The 24,081-nt window shown below is 47.4% G+C and overlaps 6 protein-coding genes across 6 annotated transcripts; all 6 read right to left on the bottom strand.

The window, feature by feature from the left end:
* Positions 1-1,172: 1,172 nt before the first annotated feature.
* On the bottom strand, positions 1,173-6,181 carry EYB26_009356 (uncharacterized protein; the record flags this gene model as incomplete). The annotated part of the gene is made up of 3 exons (XM_054268606.1): positions 1,173-4,226; positions 4,272-5,159; positions 5,249-6,181. 3 exons carry the CDS (start codon positions 6,179-6,181, stop codon positions 1,173-1,175), a joined length of 4,875 nt encoding a protein of 1,624 aa, XP_054124581.1.
* A 4,861-nt stretch (positions 6,182-11,042) lies between these two features.
* EYB26_009355 (uncharacterized protein) lies at positions 11,043-12,104 on the bottom strand (the record flags this gene model as incomplete). Its single annotated transcript, XM_054268605.1, has 2 exons — positions 11,043-11,564; positions 11,787-12,104. The coding sequence occupies 2 exons, from the start codon at positions 12,102-12,104 to the stop codon at positions 11,043-11,045; spliced, it is 840 nt and encodes a 279-aa protein (XP_054124580.1).
* A 114-nt stretch (positions 12,105-12,218) lies between these two features.
* Positions 12,219-12,773, bottom strand: EYB26_009354 (uncharacterized protein; the record flags this gene model as incomplete). The annotated part of the gene is made up of 1 exon (XM_054268604.1): positions 12,219-12,773. The coding sequence occupies one exon, from the start codon at positions 12,771-12,773 to the stop codon at positions 12,219-12,221; it is 555 nt and encodes a 184-aa protein (XP_054124579.1).
* A 639-nt stretch (positions 12,774-13,412) lies between these two features.
* On the bottom strand, positions 13,413-16,331 carry EYB26_009353 (uncharacterized protein; the record flags this gene model as incomplete). The annotated part of the gene is made up of 1 exon (XM_054268603.1): positions 13,413-16,331. One exon carries the CDS (start codon positions 16,329-16,331, stop codon positions 13,413-13,415), a length of 2,919 nt encoding a protein of 972 aa, XP_054124578.1.
* Positions 16,332-17,303: 972 nt separating this feature from the next.
* Positions 17,304-18,599, bottom strand: EYB26_009352 (uncharacterized protein; the record flags this gene model as incomplete). Its single annotated transcript, XM_054268602.1, has 1 exon — positions 17,304-18,599. The coding sequence occupies one exon, from the start codon at positions 18,597-18,599 to the stop codon at positions 17,304-17,306; it is 1,296 nt and encodes a 431-aa protein (XP_054124577.1).
* A 984-nt stretch (positions 18,600-19,583) lies between these two features.
* EYB26_009351 (uncharacterized protein) lies at positions 19,584-20,246 on the bottom strand (the record flags this gene model as incomplete). The annotated part of the gene is made up of 1 exon (XM_054268601.1): positions 19,584-20,246. One exon carries the CDS (start codon positions 20,244-20,246, stop codon positions 19,584-19,586), a length of 663 nt encoding a protein of 220 aa, XP_054124576.1.
* Positions 20,247-24,081: the final 3,835 nt, after the last annotated feature.

Genomic DNA, 24,081 nt, shown 5'->3' with positions numbered 1-24,081 from the left:
TTCCTAATCATGATCTGAATCCAATCCCTAATCACGATCTCAATGCAGTCCCTAACCATGATCTCAATCCAGTCCCTAACCATGATCTGAATCCAATCCCTAACCACGATCTCAATCCAATCCCTAACCACAATCTGAATCCAATCCCTAACCACGATCGGAATCTGATCCCAAACCACGATCGGAATCTGATCCCAAACCGTGATATAATAATCTCTATCTTCCATATATTCCTCACTCTTGATCTCCAATATCAATTATATAATGCCGCTCAGTTGCTGGTTGCCATTGCAATCTAAACCCATCATATATATATAACCACACCCCGGGAATTCCTGCTCAATAAATCCACACATCTAATTCATCTCCACCACCAATCCACTGCGCTTCTCACTGCGTCGTCTAAATCGCCATTGGAAATGCCGGATCAACTGCCGTGGGTCATTGATGTCGACCGTGGGGGACTGCCCCTGTATTCGCCGTTGCGATGCTATATGGATGGCATCCTGCTGCGGTCGATACAATAACTGCCTGATGAACCGAATCGCGATATGGGTTACAGTTATAGCCACTTGGTTATGGAGCCAATCCTAGATATGTAAATTGGGTTACTAATCTCTCTATCTATAAGTTGGGTTACTAATCTTTCTACCTGCAAGTGGGGTTACGAATCTTTCTACCTATAAGTTGGATTACCAATCCCTCTACCGGTAAGTTGGGTTATTGAATCCTTAATATACATGTTGGGTTATGGGGTCAATCCTTTATATGTAAGTTGGCTTTCTTGATATACAACTTGGGTAATGGCGCCAATGTATATCTCTATATATAAATCCGATCTCTAACCATAATCGAAATTCAATCCCGAACCCTGATCCAAATCTGATCCTGATCCCTAACCATAATCGAAATCTGATCCTGAACCCTGATCTAAATCTAGTCCTGAATCTGGATATAACAGTTATAATCTTCGAATATATCTTGCTCATGATCAATAATCTGAATAATATCATCGTGATGCGTTGTGGATGGAGATGATCAATTTCCTCTATGAACGGTGATATATATATACAATTCTTAATCATTGTAATGGCCTCAACGTTGCTGGATATGATGATATATCATATATGTTGGGGGGTATTGATGGAATGGGGATATAAATATATATAACCTCACGCGGGGAATTCCCGCTCGATAAATTCACACATCCAATTCATCTCTACCACCAATCCGCTGCGCTCCTCACCACGTCGCCCAAATCGCCGTTGGAAATGTCCAATCAACCCTCGCTCATCGTCAATGTCCACCCCGGGGAACTGGGCCTGCATTCGCTGTTGCCATGCTACACGGATTGAATGCCGCTGCGGTCCATGCAATAACTGTCCCATGATCGGAATCGCCACATGGGGATATTGACACCGCTCGTGCGTCTTCTGGTAACCACCGTAGCCGTTGCTCTGCCACTGTTGGCAAATCCACTGCGGGGAATGGCATCCAAAACATGCCGCATATGCCTCATACCCTCGCCGTCCGGCCCCCCGTGGCTGATGGACCACCTGTTCGATCACCTGGTCCATCCATGACTGCGCAATCTGTGCCTGTGGATGGGGACAATTGCCAATCCTATGGTGCGCTGGTTGCCCTGTCATCCCGCATAATCGACATTGCCCGGCCCACCGGTCAAACGGTTCCCGGATGGACTCGATTTCCTGTCCATCCGCCTCCGCGTGCTGCGTCTGTCGTTGCATGGGCCCCTGGTAATATGCCGTCGACGGGAATATGGGATGGGCCCGACGTTTGGCCATGGGGGGGATGGAATGGTGGGAAATGGCGCGTTTGCGTGGACCGGGTGATGGTGTGGGAATGGCGATATGGTGGCTGTTGGGACTGGTGAAATGGCTGGTCCTTGGGCGGTTCTTTGGGCAGCCGTTTGGTCTGTCATGGATGGCTGAATGACTGGCTGAATGACTGGCTGAATGACTGGCTGGATCACTGGCTGGATCACTGGCTGGATCACTGGCTGGATCACTGGCTGGATCACTGGCCGAATCACTGGCCGAATCACTGGCCGAATCACTGGCCGAATCACTGGCTTCCTGTCTGTTATTCTGGCGGGCAATAAGCCAGCGATTGGGACTGGCATTCGGACTGGCGGGATCGGGATCTATAATACTCTGACACCGGTCACACATCGCCTCACCATCCTCACACTGCTGCCGTGTATATCCATCCACCGTCCCGTCCAAATATATATCTAATGCCCGCCGTCGACGACCACCACCAATGTATTCCTGCACCCGCGAATCCACCGTGGGGGGATCATCCCAACCCCGTCCGTGACCATCAATTAACATGATTGCCTGGCTGGCATCCCCATCACGTCCAGCTCGTCCACTTTCCTGTCCATAATCCAACAATGACCGCGTCCGGCCCACGTGGATCACCAGCCGGATGTCGGGAATGTCAATCCCCATCCCCAATGCACTCGTGGCGACCATCACCCCGGGATTCTGCTTCTGGAATAATGCTAACATCCCCTTTTTATCCACCGCCTGGCTGTAATATGCCGGACATTGCAGTTGGTGCGCAATCTGCTGGACGGTGGCAATGGTATTGGTATATATGACCACTTTCCCCTCGTGGAGCTGCTGAACTCGCTGCTGAATCCACGTAATCATCAGCTCGCTCATATCACAAGATGGCTCACCAGCGCCAATCTCGATCACTTGATATGCCACGTTGGTCCGGCTGGTCCGGCCGCGGAACCACTGGATCGTTGGGGAATCTAAATACATCCGCTGGCATAACAATGCTTCGCTTTCACGGGGCAAGGTGGCGGTTAATAACACGAGTTGGGTCTCCGCGCGGACCAATGCACCCAGCTGCGCCATCTGCTTCCGGAACTGGTATCCTTCCTGTAATATGATGTGGCATTCGTCGATCACAATGCGGTCCAGCTCCTTGGTCCACTGCTTCCGGTTAATAAAGGTCTGGAATGTCTCGCTCACCGCGGATTCCGGCGTCACCAATACAATCGATGCTCCATCGACGGGACGTCGCGAATCCCATTCCACACAGGAGATGCCCAAGGTCTGGCATCGTTGTTGGAGATCGGCACGTAATGCCACCAATGGAACGACCACAATGGTGGTGCCCCCATGACTCATCCATGCGGGCAACATGAACAATAAACTCTTCCCCGCGCCCGTGGGCATGATGGCGACAATGGGACTCTGCCGCTGGACGATGGACTGAATCACGGCTTTCTGGGTCCCACGAAACGTGGCGGATGGTCCCATCATCTGCTGTAATGACTCGTCGAGATCCATGGCTCGGGTATGGCTCCATCGCTCGATCTGACTAGCCTGGGCCGTGTCCTGGAATGGGGTGATCATGCGGGAACGCAGTGATTGGATGGCGGATGCAAATCCTAAAAACTGGTGCCATTCCTGGCTGCTTTGCCGGAATCGTTGTCGTCGATCGGCCACTTCGCCAGCTCGTTCGGTGGTTTCCCGCGCATATACAGCTCCCGCCACGTGGGGGCTGTGTCCAGCCTGCTCATCCATCATCCGGGCCATGATCTGGGCCTCATCCTCATGCAAATCATCCTCCGTGGTGGAATGGGGGTCACGGCGAACAAATGCCCGTTCTGCTCGCATATATCGGCGGCTGATTGCAATGGCAATCTCACGGTACGATGCAATATTCAATGTCTGCCCGGACAATCCCACAGTGCTCTCCCGTTGTAATATCCGCCGCACCCGTTCCGAGGTCCATGTGGGTTCCCACGGCGCGGAGGCCCAGATATGGGGATTGATGTCCTCCCGCTGATGCATCCACGCGTCGATGCGCCGTTGAAATGGCAATACCAGCCATAAATACCATACCAGGAGCTCACCCACCTCTCGTGGTAAATATCGATGGATGATCTTGACGTCGCCACTCACCTGATATCCTTTATGATACCGCGCCACCAATACCACCATGCCGTCCTCAATGAACATGTTCCGGATCCCACCAACGTGGCTATTCTCATGTCGAATGCTCAACAACTCCGGGGCACGAGCGGGTTGGCCCCATGTGAATTGGACCGCCGCCAGCAGCTTCTCCAAAAACGTGCTGATCCGTCGGTGGAATACCTGCCAGCGGATGGGCTGAATGCCGTGGCCGTCGGCCTGGATCAATCGACGGCATAATGGGGGATGATCCTGGATATGCTGCCATAGCTAGCCGGTGCCATCGATGGGCCATGGGGTCCGCGGATCCTGCACAAAACTCCATTGGGGATCCTCATTGAACGGGTTGTCATACAGCTGATCCCATGGAATCACTGGCACCTGATTGGGGGTGCATTGCAGCAAATCCTCCATCAAGATCCGCCGTGCATCCCGCACCGTGTGGTCGACCATGCCACGGAACTGCCGCATTGTAAATTTGACATCTTTATATAACAGCTCATCACTATTCTGCCACGTCACATGGCCCTCCGTGGTGGTGTTGTAATGGATCTTCAACCCATACGTCCGTAAATCCAACATCCACTGCATTGGGCTCTGGGATCCACGCACCATGAACCGGTCCATCATCTGCGTCACCCACTGCAAACACCCTTTCTTGGATGGAGTGGCACGGGGGGATGGGGATCCTCCGTACGCACTGTCCCAGTCGTTCTCCTGCACGGAACTGGCGGGTTCAGCGTCGTCCTCGTTCTCCGCCAGTTCCATGGCTTTCCGGACCACCATGAACCGGGCCAGTTTGATCACTTTGGACAAAATGGGCGGGTAATCCTCCGGGGTCCGCCATCCACCTCGATCGCGAACGCCCAACACGGCCATGGCACACACCAATGCGCAGTCGTATTCCCGGTGTACCACACGCTGGTTCAACAGCTCGATGCAAAAGTCCAAACACGCCCGCTGGATGGGGGTCAACGGTGGGATGGAGCTCTCCGGGATGGAGCCCGCTGGAATGGAGCTCTCCAGCTCGGGGTCATGGTGGATCTCCTCGTCCATCTCATCGTCGTCGGTGAATGATTCGTCGTCGGAGCCGGACGACTCGCTGGATCCAGGGGATGGGCTCAGCTCCCATGGACGCCGCTGTCCAGGTTGCAAGACCATCGACCGTCCCGAACTCCGGGGTGGGATCCGGGGACGAGCAACCTGCACCAGTCGATTCCACGCGGCGTGTTGTCGTTGGGTGAATCGATATGGGGGATGCCTCTCGTCAACATCCGCTGCCATGGACGAACGCGCTCCGTCATGGTCTCCGGATCCTGATACGCCTCCAGTGGCTGGTACCGGGTTTGATGCCGTTCGGTCCGGATGGCTTCCATGCGCACGAACACGCCGGTGTGGATGACGGACTGCTGGCTGATCTGTCCCACCTGGCCCATGGCCGTCCATATGGCCTGGATGGCCTGTTCGTCGAGATCGGCCACGGGGGAGTGGTTCACGGCGTCATCCATGGCGGGCATGTCGATATATTCCAACAGCTGGGTGCTGGAAAATGAGTGCAAATACGGCACCCAGCCCGTCCGACGGAGCCACGGATTGGCTTCATCCACATGGCCCTGTTGAATCCGCTCCGCGGCTTGCTTCTCGTACTCGGCGTACTGCCGGCTGGCTTGTTCCCAAATCGTGGATCCAGGTGTGGTGGGAATGGGATCGGAGTCCTCTTCTTCATCGATAATGGCGAAATACTGGGACCCGGTCTTCCGGGGGAAGATTCGCTGGCATGAAACCCGTCGACACGCCTGTTCCTGCTGCTCCTGGATGGTCTGCATGGTGGATCGAGTCGGATGACCGACGTGGGAGGTCCGGCTCCAACCATGTTGTTTGAACCAATGTTGCCGCATGGTACTGATACTGGGGCATACATATAAACATGATCCCGGTGATAATTGGCACTGCCAACCGTCTAATGGACCGATCAGCTGGGGGATAGCCTGGCTTCGGATGGGTGGAATATCCAACTCGATGGGATCTATGGCAATCTCGGGCCAGCCACGGACCTCGTCTCCAAGTTGAATCCGGATCACCGGCGATATATAATGGTGGGCATGCTGTAAATGACCTTCAATCTGGCTTGGCCATACACCATACTGGCATTGACGGCAGATTACAACGGGGAAATCTACCAACCGCTCAAAATATGCATTCTGGAATGGATTCGAATTCGTCATACTGCGAATGGCGGTGAAATATTTATTGTCGGAATATTGATCTCATGATTCGGCGCTTCTACACCCCCGGCGCAGAACCGACATGTACGTACGGAGCGGGATTACTATATCCCTAGCGCCCCCGGAGCAACCTCGTATATAGCTCACTAGGCACCCCCATGCCCCTACGGTTTCGGGGAGGCAGTCGTTTATAATTGAATATTTATGCTTATAAGCAGGCTCACCACGTAGGGCTGTTGGACCGCCCTTGCTCCCTAATCTATGCTTCGTGATACGGATTATAGCTAAACCAACATTTATTAATATAATGATCCAAACTTTGTTGTGGCAATGGCGGTGAAATATATAATGTAGTTATCCAAACTTTGTTGTGGGAGCGAGTGGTGGAATGGATTCGTAAACACTGCCCCTTGAACTGGGCACGGGCCATCTCTTATTTGAACGACGGAGTGGCTTCCGATATACCCCAACAAAAGTATTAAACGGTGAAACTCACCAGCTTTACAATACTTTTATAGCTTATCTGCTGGGTGAATCATAATAAAAAATACAGGGATTTATAAATAAATGATCAAATAATGTATGGTCCAAGTTTCATAGGAAACGCCTGGAAAAAGCTAATTGTCAGCTACCTTTTACGCTAATTGTTAGCTACCTCAGAACCCTAGATTTTTGTTAGTAAAAAAATAACCCTAACCTGAACCCTAATTGTCATCAACTTGCCGACAATTACATATCTTGGATAGGGTTAAAAAGTTGATTGTATGACGATGGTGATGTCTGATTGTATGACGCAAAAACGTTGTTAGTAAAAAGTCAACCCTAACCCGAACCCTGATTGTATGTCGCTGTCATACAATCAGCTATTTTGGTTAGGGTTAGTTACAGCGTCAAATTGCAATCAAAACGGTGCAAAAATCTTCAAAAATGGTCCAGAAATCGTCGAGAAATAATAGGAAATAGTTACCGTGATAAATCGTAGAAATTAAGCTTTGATATTGATCTCTTAGTGCGGACCCACTACGGACCCACTACAGCCTGCCCCACAATCTTCTTTCCTCCCGCAGCTTGAACCTGAACCCGACTAGCCTATAATTGAACCTATAACCTACCATTATTCACCTTCGAACGGGATAATTAAGTGCATTAATAAGCATCTAATCTAAATAAAATTATCTAGAAGCATGCTTCTACTTTCTTTGTTCTAGTAATAAAAGTCTTGTCGACCACTGATATTAAGTTGAAAATCTATATTAATATCCACTATTATAGCTAACAAGATATATATGTGATGACTGACTCCATCGCCAGATCGCTGTGGCCAATCAGTGAGCGTACTGGGTTGTTGCCAGCGATCTAAGGTGTCCGCGGCGGCGCCTTAGGAATCAGGATTATACGTGGCTAGCGGCCTTAGAATAATGGCGGCAAGCGCGCGATCTGAGAGACTCTCGATCTCCAGCCTAGTTTCCTAATCGGCACCTAACCGGTGCCTGATCTGTGTATATAGAGCGAAGCCCTGATCAAGACTTTGAAAGGGCAAGCGATTATTCTCGTACAATCTTACTTGGTTGCTCCGAACGTTCTTGGTAGATTCCTCCATACATTTACTACAGTAGTCGCTACTACAAGTGTTCCGTAACCCAATCCCACATCTGATCTATCGATCCACCCGCCTAAGCTCCATATCGGGCTTTACAATATATCTGCTCTAACCATTATCTAGACTAGCCTATACACCGTCTCAACACTCACAACTTATGGCGATAGGGAAATCCGTAAGTTGCTTAAACATCAAATTATAGAACTCTATCTAGTCTAGATATATATCGATGTATGTATATATATGGATAATGGTTTATAGCAGTAAAGACAGCTACATAATACAATGAATAGTATAATAGTTTAGAGCTTTATACAGCTTTGTGCCTAGCTTCATATCTAGTTGTTGTCAATAGATAGAGATATCTAGGATATTTCAAGCAAGGATTATGTATGGTGATTGTCGGAACGTCAATTCGTACCCCGGCGCTGGAGTAACTATCACCACACCGTACGCGCTCTGGAATGGAGTAGACATACTCCGGAACGGAGTGAACATACTCCAGAACGCGTATTGTATGTGCTTATATACATGCCTTACCCCCGGAGCACTGTTTCGGGGGAGGCAAGCAGAATTATAGGAATAACAATCATTGTTCCTTTTGCTTCAGATTGTAGGGCAGTCGGATTGCCCTTTCCCCAATCCTATTGAGCTGATCTAGGACCGGGATAAGCCAACACCTAACAAGTGCGGTTATAGGGTGCCATGTTGGACCATGGGCCTATATATAACCTATTGATCCTGTTCATTCAAGTTGGGTTATCTAAATCTAATCCCTAACCCTAATATGAAAATTATAATATTCGATATATCAAGTTCTTGATCTATAGTCTCCATGATAACTGGAATAGGTTGTGAATGGGACTGCAAACTCTACCCACCAACTAGTATATATATTGGTAATTCTCAATGATTATCATTAATTCTCTTTCTCTATGTTTCCCTTATGGCCTACATCTTTTAGTAAGATTACTTGGCAAATGCTAAATGGATAACGTAGCTTCTACTCTGGATTTCTATTAATAAAAACTAAACCCGAACCTGAAATGGGCGTTCATGACTGCCGTTCACCTATACATAACACAGTCTGATCACTGTTCCCTCTCCTATCTTTCTCTGCTCATCGATGTCGAGGTGGTAGCCAGCCTACAACCAGATATCTCGCACATCTTCTTTCCAACAGGGGGCTTTTTCAGTAGGCGGAAACTTCCACGAGCGACACCGGATATCCCATAAGATCTCTTCACACCCCGGCAGGACGATGTCTTCAATCCCTATATAAATATTGTAGAAGGTAAACACGCTCAGACTTTAAGATGCTATCATATACTGTCAAGGGTGGACAAACTAGAGCATACGCAGCTCGCCTTGTTTAAAGCAGTCGATCAATCCCTCAGCTATTTTCCAAGAGTAATAGGAATATTGACCTTCATCACAAGCAAACTGCAAGTCATCAGGCACTTCTAGGCTGACGTAATCCAGATCAAATTGAGTTCTGAGAAACGATAGTAGAGGTTCTATGTAACCGACATTGTCTACATCGTCGATAGCTATCAGATTATTAGGGATGTAAACACTACGAATTTTTTGACGCACTTCGCCATGGATTGTCTGAAGATACTCGAGCGCCTCACGACAAGATGGGTAGCAGCTTAGTTTAGAGTTGCTGCATGGTGCTAGGGGTCTATTTTTAGCGAAGTCGCCTAGATGCAGCGTAAAACCATCTGGTATCGTATATATAGACTTAGATGAAGCATAATCATGTGAGAATCTTGGACGGACGGCGTCACGTTCGTTAACCATTTCACACGCAATTCGTTTCTGGCCCTGACTTCTGTACTAACTGGAATAGATATTAGCGGTATGACTCTAGCCATTAGGAGTGGCTGGTGGACTGCCGGCGGATAACTAAGTCTCTGGTGAGGATGAAGGTAACCACGGCAGTCGCCGCCTTGTCAGTAGGTCTGAGGAACCATGATTAATAGGTTCACTCAGCTGTTGGGGTGAGGTTAACTATGGGATTTTCCGTCTTGTAGTCCAGGAATTGGATAGTAGAGAAATTGGATAGTATTTCTGAGACGGATTCTCGGGGCGCCCATCCTTGGATAGCGTTAGGACGGGGGGACTCTCTGTTGTCTGGCCATCTAGTAGGCCAGGGGATGACTTCCCAACGCGGCTTGAGATATATAGCTCTGGCGGTGCTGATGGCGCTTTATTTGCAGAGCACTTAGATTGCAGATGTTTACTCGCTAAACCAAGGAATTCATGCCATCGTGTAGATGCCCACTTATACACTCGAAGTAGAGCAGGTTGTAGCTGGTTGGGGAAAGCACCGTCCAGACCGTAGGTATGATTTCGCTACACTAGGCGATGACTGCCCTACCACGCAAATACTATGTTGAGATCTGCGGCCATCGTCCGATCGTCATGCCGATTGAATGGTTCAAAGATCTCCCTGACATGCTTTTCCGTGATCCCAATTACTAATTGGCGATAGTGTTGAGTAGTGACTCGTTGCTTCCAGGCCTGCTCCGTCGCGTCGTTCAGAATTCTTAAAAACTGAGACGACGTCCAGGGTGGACCGTGCCATTTAGGACAGAAGATATAGGACCCCTTATACTCTTCACGAGCTTGGATTTCTAGCCCAGTCATCTCATCCTTCAACATTTGTATAAAAGGGCGGATATACACTAGATATTGATAGAGGAGCCGTCCGCCTCGAGCCGGCAAGAAACGCACCACAAAAAATTCGCGATTCGTCGACCGTTTTACCTTGTGGTGACGGGTCAGATAGATCATAGAGCTATTCTAGATATAGAATCTACGTTCAGTAGAAGGTCCATTGACACATTCAAGACTAGAAAGCTCAGGGATCCGAGGAACCTGACCACTGGTAGTATAAAGGACTCCCATCAGCAGTTTCCGAAGTCGCTTATCTCGATCAATATACTTATAGATTGATTGCCGGTTCCATTGACCATTATGGAACAGATGATGTTGTCGATATATGCATGCCCGGTTAGCTAGCTCTAAATATGCATCCATTAACCGGTTCTTAGGATGTTGTACAAATGAAAACCCGCGGCTAAGGTTGGTCAGATTATCTTGTACACTGCCTAGATCAATAGATGGATAGTAATCCAGTAGTAGTTCCTGACAGAGGGTTTCCACCTCGTCTAGAAAGTACCACGCAAGCCGCCGAAACGTCGCCATATGTAGCTCGCCACCACTGAATGAGACCGTCTGGCCATCCTCACTCCACTATAATAAAAAAGAGGGTGGATCAGTCCGGGCGATTGTGCGCCCATAATCTTGCAGGCTCTGGAACTCTACGAGGGGTGTCAAAGCCCCAGCAATCATGTATCGACGGCGAATCGGGTTAAGGCGGTTGAGGTGGTGACGACGGGGTCGACGATTCCACCCAATCGTTGGGTAGTCGCGGTATGGTAGCGCATACTCTAAGAACAACAGCCGTTGGATATAGATGAGTGTGGATAGATGAGGGGTGAAGGACTTTGCAGGCTGGAAGGACTGGGCATCGGGTGAGAATCCCAAGATTCCGCTAAAGTACACAAGTAGGCTGGATGACGGCTGCCCATCCGTGAACTCTTCTATAAGAAATATGATATTCAACTGGAAGAGCTTTTCTAAGCTGGGAGGAGGCAGTAAATCAGTACTTAAATGGTCGGTCGACTCTGCTGCTCCCGCTCCATTGCGAGCTTTGTCGTCGAGGTCGTCCGTAGTCGCATCTTCACTATCGCTCTCAGTGTCATCTGGCTGGTCCTATTCCTCGTCAAGATCATCTTCACTGGATTCACCGGCTGCATCAGAACCACTCATCGAGTCGACATGGTCATCCCACCATAAGGATCGACGGGACCTCAGATGTAAGGGTTCGGGTCCAAGTGAGGAGCTGACGCTGCAATCACTAGCAAGGGTCCATATCGAGCAGATAACGTCCTACTGTTTACGCCGAAATTTGATTCGGAGTCGTGTACGGCAGACCTCCGCACCTAGCCGAAAGCAGCGGAAGAGAAAGACCATGAACCGTTTCCAGATCCGCCGATACCGCGATGTGCTCGTGGACCGAGCTAGAAAGACAAAGGGCTTGAGATAACAGGGGCTCGGTTGAAAGGTGCGCAGCCAGCACAGGATAGGTCGACTAGTATGCTGCATGGTCTCTTCGCAGCGATCCAACATGGAGTCTACCGCATGCACAATGCGCCAGATCACCTGCTCATCTGCAGCTGGACTCATGAGATCTGCCTCCCCGGGGGAAGACCATAGCTGATGATCCTGACGGCGGTTATATGGAAGAGGCATCTCGGTCAATCGCCGTAGGAGATCGCGATGTAACCCATCGTAGGTTTGCTCCCAGCCAGTGCGTTCTATCCAAGGATGTAGGCTCTCGAAGGAGCGTGTGGCTATACCGCTATCTTATACGGTGGCGGCCTGGATTGCAGCGTGCCGGGTCCGTTCCCGCTCCTGTAAAGCCTGCAGATGATCGTAGGTGGAGCGTTCCTGGGCCAACCGCAGCGTACGACCGCCGCGACTGATAATCCAATATGGTTGACGGTTCCACGTCTGCAGGTACACGTCGTCATAAAGTTGATCCACCGCCCGACGCGAGGACCGAGGCCGGTCGGGATGCTGATGTCGAAGATGCTTTAAGAGATTGTCTAGGTTTATAGTGTAGTACGTCTCGCATAGGCGGCAAGCCAGGCCATTGTAGGTCCGCAGTGCCGGGTGTTCTGAGGCCCCTCGTGGTCGGGGAGCGACGCTGGCAGGCTCTTGAAAGTCATGCTGACGCAGGTACTCAGTTAGACCGTGCCGTTGCTCGACAGAAACCTGGTGTTTCTCCCAGAAGTGACTGCTCGCTTGGTTAGGACCTAGGGCAAATCCACAGGACTCGCAAATGAGCAGCCGAAAGTTCCAGTCCCAGTACACGGGAAGATCACGCCATTGAGGCAGTATAGCGGGGGTGGCGGTCATTGAATAATATTCAAGAAGTTGGATGTCTTCATAGATACGTATGATCAAAGAATGATTAAACTGGTTATGGTTTTCAGTGAAGCTGAGATCGATTAATCCAGGAATCAATAGATCAATATGCGATCTACACGCGGGCACGGACTTGATTCAGGGATTTGGAGGGACGCGGTTTTGTTGGAATCCACGTATATGCTAGTAAACGGGTAACATAGGTTACCATACAAAATTGATATGTGAGTCGATGTGTCCTTGTTGTTGACTATGTTGGGCCCCCACGTCGCCCTTTTTTTTTACTCGTTCTTTCCCCTTTATCGTGGGTATTTGCCAAGATGCTAATATACATTTTACAGCCTCTTATTGGCTGAAAGTCCTGACCGTTTTGAGATTAGCCTCGGTCATATTAGCAGGCTTCCAACACACCCCCTCAGCCGCACCGCAGGCAGGCTGACCAGATATCTGCGAATAGCCTCATATACCTCAAATATAGTTGATATTCCGTACGGGCATCCTTTTTTGTGGATATTGATATCTTTTTGGTGAAGCCTAATACGTGCCTGGAAGCCTCGTTAAAACCTTGATATGTAAACCCAGTGGGATAAACCGTATAAAGGAAAGAGTGCTTCGGTGTTGGAAAAGGCCTCATATCTGCAAGCAATTGAGCACGGTGCCCATATCAACTTCCTGCGTATCCTCCTTTTGCTCGTGGAGATATCTTGATATATCAGTCATCTTTATCTGCTCCAAAAACGCGTCAAATTCTCCTTTCGGTAGCGCCTTTGTGAGGCCATTTGCAATCATCTTCTTTGTAGGCACGTAGGTGAGCTCTACGCGTCCTTCCTGGAATTGTTCCCGTAGCCAGTGGTGGTGAATATCCACGTGGCGAAGCTTCGTTTTCAGGGTGACGATATCCTTCTCAATGAGGCTTATTGTCTGCTTATTATCGCATTCGAGATGCAGTCGGGGGGTCTCCAATTTGACGTCCAATTCCTTCAGTAGGTGCATAACGTACATGCCTTCTTTTGCTGCCTGAGATAGCGCTAACAATTCTGCCTCTGTAGTTGATGTTGTAACCGTATTTTGTTTATTCGCTTGCCACCCTGTTATTCCTCCATACAGCGTCATCACGTACGCCTGAGAGCTCTTGCGATCGAGGGTATTATCGGCGAATGAGGCGTCACTAGCAACCACGAATCCATCCCCACCCCCGAGTTGAAGAGCAAGGTGCCGGTAGCTTTGGAGATATAACAATACTCGGTCTGCGGCTCGGTGGTGTGTAGGTGACGGGTTTGTGAGGAAACGAGATAACCGGGATACGGCGAAGGCAATATCGAGGCGCGTACTGACGGCGGCGTACATTAGAGATCCGACTTTGCGTTGATAACTGTGAATAGTAGCATGACTTGCTCGTCCTGTATAGGGAAGAAGCTCATCTTTTGCCATTGGTGTATCATGAATTGGGAACGTGTCAGCAAGCTTTGCAATCTTATCAATATATGAAGCTTGACTTAGCCATATGAGCTTCTTCTCGCGGTCTCTTATAACGCGGATTCCTAAAAACCATTGGAGCTCTTCTCCTCCAGTAATGGTGTATTCCTTTTTCAAATTATTCATAAGGCTTCTCGCTTCTTTCTCTTTATCCTTCTTATAAGCGAGGACGATATCGTCCACGTAAAAGAAAATCAATATCCCACTCTTTATCATGCAGCACGGCTCATGAGGCACGGATTTGAAGCCTAGTTTTTGTAACGACTCAGTCAACGTTCTCTGCCATTGTAAGGGCGACGTCCGTAGGCCGTATAGCGCTTTATTTAGCTTCAAAATCGTTCCTGGGTAAAGATGCCGATATCCCGGAGGTATCCTCATAAATACCGTTTCTTGAATCGGGGCATGAACGAAGGCATTCACGGCATCATATTGAGCCATTTCCAAATCGAAGCGAGCGGCGATAGCCATAAAGGTGCGGAATGACCTTGCAGCAAGCGTTGCAGCGTACGTATCACCTTGGTTGAGGCCAACTTGTTGATCCCCACGTACGACTAGGCGCGCCTTGCACTTAAGGAGCCTCCCATGCTTGTCAAATTTGTAAACGTAAACCCACATGCAGTCAAGCACCTGCCTTCCTTTTGCATAAGAATATGGCACCTTTGACCACGATTTGGTGGGTTGGTGGCTGCGTAAGTGTTCCTTCTCAGCCTCTGAGAATAGTGCTCCAAGTTCATGAGTTTTTAACTCTCCATGCCCCTTTGGAGGCGCGGGTAACATATTCCGGTGTAAATTAATGAGCTCCTTTCCGCTTTCCAGAACGTCCTTTATACGCGTACTAGCTGCAGGCCTCTTACCCATAAAGAAAGACTGTAAGCCAGTTGTCGAGCATAAGGCACGTCTCAAGGATGAACGGTTGAAGGGCTTTCCATTAAGTGATCCGTATATCTTGTGAGAGGTGCCTGCGGTAAACGCTGCTTCCCACGCAACGGCTTCTCTACAGCCCGAATCAAGATAATTGATTCTATTCAATTCATCTTTAACCGGATTCTGTATCGTAGCGCTTATAAGCACCGCCGGAGGTGAGTCCGGTGGTGTTGGATAAATAATATCCTTCTCTAAGCTCTGACCTGTAGCGGGAGCTGGAGATAGGCTCTGACCTGATTCGGGAGCTCTATATACGCTCTGACCTGTAGCGGGAGCTTCATTTTGGCTCAAACCTGTAGCGGGAGCATGAGATAGGCTCTGACCTGATTCGGGAGCTCTATCTTGGAAGGGGACTTCGGCGTCGATATCCGCTGCAGACGGCGCACCGGGTGGTCCTCTTCCTTCAACCCGTAGGTTGATATCCTCATTTTGGGCATCTCCAGTGGTTAACCGGGGCTCGAGGCTCTCTTCATTGTTATACGAGTTGGGCTCGTCTTCCTGCGTCCAGGAAGGTCCTCCAACCGTAGCACTTTGAAGCTTATCATTTTGAATATGGACACTATTAAGTAATTCAGCAATCTCATCAATTGTAGTGGTAGCAAGGTCATTGCGAAGCTTATCCAAATTTCCATCAAAAACTTCATCTTCGTTGAAAATAACGTCACGCGCACTGACGACGACTCCTAGTTTCGGGTTCCATATCCGGAAGATATTCGTAGAGTCATATCCAACTAGATAGCCTATCCAGGCCTTGGGGTGATATCTTTGAAGCCTCTTTTCTTTCTTCATATATTTTGTTGTAAGCGAATAGGCCTTGCAACCGTAGACTCTCAGATGTGCTTGATTTGGCTTCATATCTTCAAAAACTTTGCCATTTTGAAGCGCAAGATAGGTGTGAAAAACCTCGTATGGCGTTTTCCAGTTCGATTCGTACCTTGGGGTGCGATTGAAAAGATAGACTGCAGCGCGATTGATTTCTGGCCACAAATCGTGAGGAATTTTTCCACTTGCAGCCATGCTTCTTCCTTTATCCTTGATTACACCCCCTGAGCGTTCAGCTGCGCCGTTTAATGCTTGTGTATACGGAGGTGAAGGCTCAAGTCGTATAAAGAAGCTTTCGAGATATTCCTTCACTAGCGGTCGGTTCATATATATCTCATTATCGCACTCAATAACCCATGGGACTAACCCATATTAGGCGTCTAGTTTTGGCAACAAATCTGCAAGAGCTGCCCTGATTGTCTCGCCGGTGCGGTCCGTGAGGTTATAATCCCAAATGTATCCCGAGTAACGATCCGTAACGAGCATTGTAGAGCTATATCCAGAGGTGCTGCTTTCAAAATCGTGGAAATCGATTGCTAAACGTTCACCGGGTTTACTAGGCTTTTCTCGGGGCTCTCGTCTGATTTGACGCTTCATCTTGGCGGTAGCGCAGGCATCGCATTCGACCGTTTTTATACCTTCTCCTTTTGTAAGATTTGACTTCGGTGATATGCCCGTTACTCGCACTCCTCGAGATGCGCTGGAGAGGTGCTCAAGGGCCTGAGGTCCTGGGTGACCGAGCCGTAGGTGCCAGCGTTGGATATCTGCTTTACGTGGAGGCCTCGGGGTCCAAGAGTTTGATTCTTTGTGTGCGCTCAACACTGTACCACGCGCCCTTTCTTTCCTATATTCAAGTACGAATTGGCCATACTGGGGCTGAATTGAGCCCACGAATCGGCCGTCGTTTCTGCGTATGCAGTTGTGTGTTGGGCGTTGATCCCAATAATATCCCATCTTCCAAAGCGACTGCATGGACACCAGGTTGGTTGCAAAATCTTTGCAATAAGCAACGTTATATAACCGTATCGGACTGCTCTTCTCATTTGGGCCTTTTAGGTGTATAACCACCTCACCGTAGCCTTCAATTCTTACCTTCGAATTACCGGCTAAGAGATAGTCGCCGGGTCTCGCTTTTCGATATTTCTCGAAGCGGTTGATATCGTGGAAAACGTGAATTGTAGAACCGGAGTCGAGGATAGTTGACCAGTGTAAAACGTAGCTTGTAGCAGTAAATAAGGCCGTTGTTGATATATAAAAGCTAGCTTTATCTTCGTCAAGATGCCCGACTTCTCGATCGAGTCATATAAGCGATTCTTCTTCCTTGCTTTCCTTGCTTCTTCGCTCAACGATCTGGAATTGAGTTGACGCGAATTTCTTCCGTAAATCTTCAACTTCTTCACAAATCCTTTTATCTCGCATATTCCTTTCGACAATGGCTGCCCTCGTCTCGTTCGGTATCCACCCTTTTGGAGCGAGGAAAGGAAAGAGATAGAAGCAGTGAATAACAGGATGCGTCATACCGCATCTGATACAAGCAGGACCGCTGCTTGCGCGAGCTGGTTGATAGTTCTTGTTGCCTCGTTTTCCTCCTCGATTACCACCTCGGTGGCCTTTTCCTCTGTAGCTCTCGCTGCGGGTGTTATTCTCGTTCTCGTTGTTATTATCTTCGTCCGAGGCGCCGTCTTGTTGTTGATTTGCGTTAAAGGCTCCTCGTTGGAAGCCTCTCTTCGCTGTCACTTTGGGCCTGGTGCGATCTTGCTCTTGCACCTGCTTAGCGAAGTCGTTATATGTGATATTCCCGGCTTCAATCCGGTCGCTATACGTTGTTCGTAGCACGGTTACCCACGCCGGATCAGCTTTATAAAAGGCGTCAAAGAAATCCTTAGTCCAATTGACTACATCCTTCGCAAATGTGAGGTTATATTGCTTTCCACGTTGCATGATAGACATCCACTGGGTTACCCAAGAATTGATATCCTTTGGCCAGGTTTGAAATTCCTTCATATGCATTCTATATTCTTGTCCTATTTGATGAGCAATCGTCATGGCCGTACGTCCAAAGAATTGCTTCAAGTTTTGATATCCGGTTCGTACGTCTATCCCTACCCCGAAGCACGCATCCTTGATATCGTTACTAACCGACGTCTGCATCCATTGTATAATGTCGTCAATTTTCTTCCGTTCGGCTTCATATCGGCTCTCTTGCGTTCGGTAATACGTCATCAGCGTGTTGAAGTGAGATAGCTCTAGCGAATATTCATCCTTCCACAGCTTGAGAGCTGCTTTCTCCGCTGAGGTTGCTGGACCGGTGGAAATAGCTTCATCCTGTGAAGCCTGGTCTCCTTCGGTCTGTGTGCTTCGTTCTCGGTCTCGATTTGTGGTACGATTCCTTTCTCGCAATGCTTCGATTGACGGGGGAGTTGGTGGTATCACCGTCATCTCGGGCCTCGTAGGCAGTTCCCTTTCTCCGGTGAGATATCCCATAAGATCCTTCTGCTCTATCTTGGAAAGGAATATCTTTTCCCATCTTTCCCAGTCGTTAGGGCCGGTGAGGGTCTGCTCGGTGGCAGGTTTGCTGATCTGCTTGGATAACATGTCGTTCAATGAATCCCGTGTCAATAACCTCAATTTTTCTCGATAAAGGTATCAGACTCTTAATTGTTGGAATCCACGTATATGCTAGTAAACGGGTAACATAGGTTACCATACAAAATTGATATGTGAGTCGATGTGTCCTTGTTGTTGACTATGTTGGGCCCCCACGTCGCCCTTTTTTTTTTACTCGTTCTTTCCCCTTTATCGTGGGTATTTGCCAAGATGCTAATATACATTTTACAGCCTCTTATTGGCTGAAAGTCCTGACCGTTTTGAGATTAGCCTCGGTCATATTAGCAGGCTTCCAACAGGTTTCACGCGACAACCCTAGCCTTAAACAATTCTAGGGTTATAGGGTGCGCACGGACGCAAATTGACGATCCCGACGGGATCTGTCAGATAATCCGGATATCCAGAGGCAGTCAAATGAGGCAGTCAATCAGAAGCTCTACTTTATAGCCCCCAATTTTACCCCTCATGATAGGTCACAAATGATGTCAACCCTACATGCCGGATTCGATAAAACCAGCTCACCAGATGTCTATAAAAACCCGGCTTTGGAACCTGATGTATTCAGACAGACAGAGAGAACACTGTAAAGGAACTCTTGGTGAAGAGCCGGGTGCCAAGGATCGTGAGCAGTAGTAGATATATCAGCTGTACGCTTCCCTTCGGGGGATGATGATTCTTAATGGAGCGTTCTCCACGTTCTTCTTTTTTTGTTATTAACTAGAGTCTATCTAACTTAGGGGTAAACTATATTAGCTTCGGAATCACTAGTAGTCACGTGATGTCTTAACACTATTCTTTACTTCGCTGATCAAATAGCCTGCTAAAAAGGATAGTCAATCTTTTATAAATAATATACTGAATTATCTTGACACCTAGCAGAAACAACTCTATCAGACAGATTCAGACTATCAAGAATAACCAATTCCTTTGAATTAGAAAGGAATAGCGGGTAGGGCTAGTCGCACTGCTAACCTAGTTAGCACTAGCAGCATCAGTAAAAGTAGGGATAGCAGGCGAATTACTAGTCGCCATAGCACCTCTAGGGGGTAAGGTAGGTATTGTCGCGTGATGGGTAGATTTATCAAAGGTATCAACACCTCGCCCGATGACCCACATGATGTTCTTAAACCAGTGTTCTCTGAAATCTTCGACCTTTCCTGGGGGGGTCTTCTCAAAGAACTTAGCACCGAGGTCTATAGAAGCCATCTGCTGACTGTAAAGCGCTAACCCAAGCTTAGAACCCAAACCAGAATCAAGAATAAGTGACTTCTTCAGGATAAGAGTATTTATAGCCATTTTCAACATATCTTCTAAACCACCCTTTTTCTCCATATGTGAGAGGAGGCTAAGCCACTCATTATTGGTAAGGGGTTTCGTTGTTTGCTGATCGAGTATCGTAGCCCCAAGCTTCATTATTTGGGTAACTTGATTACAGCCTTCGAGAATGCTGCTGAGATCACCACCCTGGTAACTCTGAATCCGGGTATTGAAGTCTGAGGTAGTGGTGTTAATGATATTTATGACCATCTCATAAACAGTAAGACCATGCTGGTCCTTAGTAACATAATCGACGTAAGAGCTCGCAAGAGCCTGGGTAGAAAGACCGAGGACGACGAGAGAGGGTAAGAACTTCATGGTAATTAGTTAATAGGTGTACTATTATTTATATCGTGCTATAGTTGCTCGTAGAGCTTTTAAGAGTAAGAGAGGATAGATATAAAGCCTTATATATACCCTAAGAAGGCACTATACCACGCTGATAATATGCTAGCCTACCTCTAATATCATCTACCAGCTGAGGCTCTATACGAATATAAACTCTGAAAGGGCTTTTACTCACTAGAGTACGTAGTCATGTACATGATCTCCTTTCTAGAGTACGTAATCATGTACATGATCTCCTTTCTAGAATACGTAATTAGGTACAATATCTACTTACTAGAGTACGTAATTAGGTACAGGAACTATAGAATGGACCAAGCCTGATAAAATATATTATCTTATCCTATAGGCTAAGTTACGTATTAAATAGGGCTCATTAGCACTATAGTAGGCTGGTGGTTAAGAATTCTCAACCCCAGGATTGAGGAGTAAATATTCCAACTTGATCAGGGTATCATTGACTTATTTAAGGATTTGTTAAGGACTTGGTTGGCTGTAAGTATATTTTTAGAAGCAAGTTTGCCTGTCAAGGGTGATCTTTGTCTAGAAGTGGCTACTATGTTGACTTATAATTTCTATCCTATATGTGAGGGAGGTTTTACTAAGGCGTAGTAGTACGGGGATAGGAGCAGGGTACGATTCTTAGGGTAACGTATATGTGAATATCGTTCGCAGCTATTCACTACTCTCTAGAAAGCCTCTGCGCTGGGAGCGCTGTATAGACAACTTAGTTAACTGGTTAACCCTACCCCTACCCCTAAGTTTTGTTAATCACATGACGGATTATGCTGGTGAATTCCACAGTGGCAAGCTCGATATAGGATTTAAACGCGGCTTTCAGATTTAGGATAGTGAGAATATGCTAAATCCACGGATTGTATCTGTCAGAGTGAATATAGGGTAAGCAGTAGCGTAAGCAGCGGCGTCAGCGGTAGTATAAGCGGCAGCTGTCACGGACCTGGATCCACCTTAGTTAAACAGTGTTGTGTCGAGGTACGCTAGGCTTGGTTGAACCACACAAAGGTTCCTTGAGTCGCAGAAGATAAAGTAACTTGAGTAAACAAAGTAACAATAGTCGAACTGGTGTCTGGAAGTCTTAAACGTAACTAAGATAGAAGAGATCCCCCATACAGCCGGGTGCCCGTACGAGTTATGTAAAGGAACTCTTGGTGAAGAGCCGGGTGCCAAGGATCGTGAGCAGTAGTAGATATATCAGCTGTACGCTTCCCTTCGGGGGATGATGATTCTTAATGGAGCGTTCTCCACGTTCTTCTTTTTTTTTGTTATTAACTAGAGTCTATCTAACTTAGGGGTAAACTATATTAGCTTCGGAATCACTAGTAGTCACGTGATGTCTTAACACTCCCCTTCGTTCAATATCCAAAGAATGAAAATTATGAATGAAAATAACAATAAATCAAAATTCGAGGGTGTTGAACGCTCGTTCTGACAATCTAATGATCTTGAACGTTATGGTTCAAAGATTCAATTCTCCTAATCTCGTAGCCGTAGCTCTTGTACAAACCACTTCAATATCTTCGGATTGACTGCCTTAGTGAGGCTATCCGCAAGCATTTGATCTCCAGGAATATGGATAGGCTTGATTTCATCACGTTCAATGAAATCTCTGATGACATGATATCGTATCATGATATGCTTGCTCCGGCTGTGCATCACAGGGTTCCCAGCTAGCTTTAACGCCGAGGTGTTGTCAATATAAAGAGGTATTGGCCCATTTTTATAAGTTTCCGGTTTCCGAATTGAATATAGAAAATGACGTAGCCATATTACTTGCTTTGCTGAATCAGCCGCAGCAATATATTCAGCCTCGGATGAAGATGTCGCAGTAATTGGCTGCTTGCGACTTGACCAACATATAGGACCTCCAGCTAGCATAAAGATATAACCCGTTGTTGAACGTAGGTTTGATGCATTGCCATATGCGGCATCAGTATAACCAACCAGCTTCTTATCCTTGCTCCCCTTCAAATAAGAAATTGCGTAATTAGTTGTGCCTCGAAGGTAGCGAAGAAGATGTTTTATTGCCTTGAAATGGATCTCCTTTGGTTCAACTAGATGTTGACTCAATCGATTAACTGTCCTTTGAATGTCTGGTCGAGTTCCTCCAGCGAGATAGGTTAGTCGACCAATAGCATGTCGGAATTGAGAATGAGCCTCATGAGATAGCTTAGGTGAATCCTCATCTAGATTGAGATTAGGACTCAATGGTAGCATCTGTGGCTTTGATTCCAACATGTCAAATTCCTCCAGGATTCGTATAGTATAGAATTCCTGATCTAGACGAATAGATCCGTCTAACCATGTAATTCGGATTCCTAGGATCTTGTTGACTCGTCCGGAATCCTTCATTGGATGGAATTCTTTGAGCTTTTCCTTGGTCAATTCGATTGCTTTCTCATTCTTGCTGAAAACCAGGATATCGTCCACATATAAAGCAATAATCGTCCCTCGTTCATTGATGAAGGTACCAGGATCCGCGGTTGATGGCTTGAATCCAATAGAAGTGACAAATTTCTTGACTTTATGACACCAAAGGTTTGCAGATTGTCGAAGCCCATATAGAGATTGAAGTAATTCGCATACTTCATCCTTTCTTGGCTGTAGGCTCTTCGGTAAGCCCTTTGGAACTTCCATATAGATTTGCTTGTCTAGCTTTGAGCCCACAAAAGCATTTGTTGCATCTAACAAGTGTGCCGTAAGTCCATACATTGCTGCAATAGCAAATAGTACTCGTAAGCTCTCCAAGCGTATAACCGGGGCAAAGGTGTCTTCGAAATCAAGTCCTTCCTGTTGTGAGAATCCCCTGGCAACTAGACGTGCTTTAAATCGTTCGATACGCCCATCTGCTTGATATTTGATATCGAATACCCATTTGCAGGATATCACAGCTTTGTGATCTGGTCTCTTGACAAAACGCCATGTTCCAAATCGAATTAGATTCCGGATTTCAAGTTCAACCGCCTTTCGCCACTGAGAGCCAAATTTTGGGTCATTCACTGCCTCTTCATATGTTTGTGGTATAGGGATCTCCCCTTCAGTTTTAACAGCATTATAAGCAAATTCATCATCGTCTCCTAATAGCAGCTCAATTGCAACTGCTAGATTTGCAACTTCCTGAAGACGAGCCTCCCGTGCAAGAGATGTGCGAGAAGTAGTATCCTTACTCGCCTCCCGTGCTTCTTGACGTCTTCCTTGCCGGCTTTTTCGTCTATATATTGCCTCAGTTGCTGCAGATTCAAGAACAGCCTGCGTGGGTTTTCGAACTCGGTCAGTTCGACGGAGAGTAGTGGTTGGCGCGAGTGTAGATTCTGATTCAATTGATATACGTTCCGGATTCGTAGATGATTCCGGAATTGATGTATGATTTGTAGGGGTTTCTGGAATCAACTCATCAGTTGTGCGGACTTCCGGAATTAAATCATGAGATATCTCATTCTCAATATCAACTTGTGTTGGAATCTCAGCGCCCTTGTTGGATTGGAATTCGATCATAGGTCCAATAGATTGTCCAATCGTAAAAGGTTTCTGTTGTGACGTCTCAATTTCACCACGTTCCCCAGATTCCTTACTCAAGAACCCATATTCGTCTTCCATAAAGATGGGATTGGTCACCTTATGCTCCCTGTCTTGGCGATCGAGAATGACATATTGACTTGAGCTCTTTGTAAAGCCCACTAATGTCCCTTCCTTTGCTCTAGGTTCGAGCTTATCGTCTGTTTTAATATGAAACCAAACCTTGCAAAAGGGGACTCGGAACTTTGAAAGCTTCCATTCTTCACCAAATAAA

Source organism: Talaromyces marneffei, chromosome 7, assembly GCF_009556855.1.
Source record: "Talaromyces marneffei chromosome 7, complete sequence".
NCBI classification, from domain to species: Eukaryota; Fungi; Ascomycota; class Eurotiomycetes; order Eurotiales; family Trichocomaceae; genus Talaromyces; species Talaromyces marneffei.
This window is presented reverse-complemented; position numbering and strand designations above follow the sequence as displayed.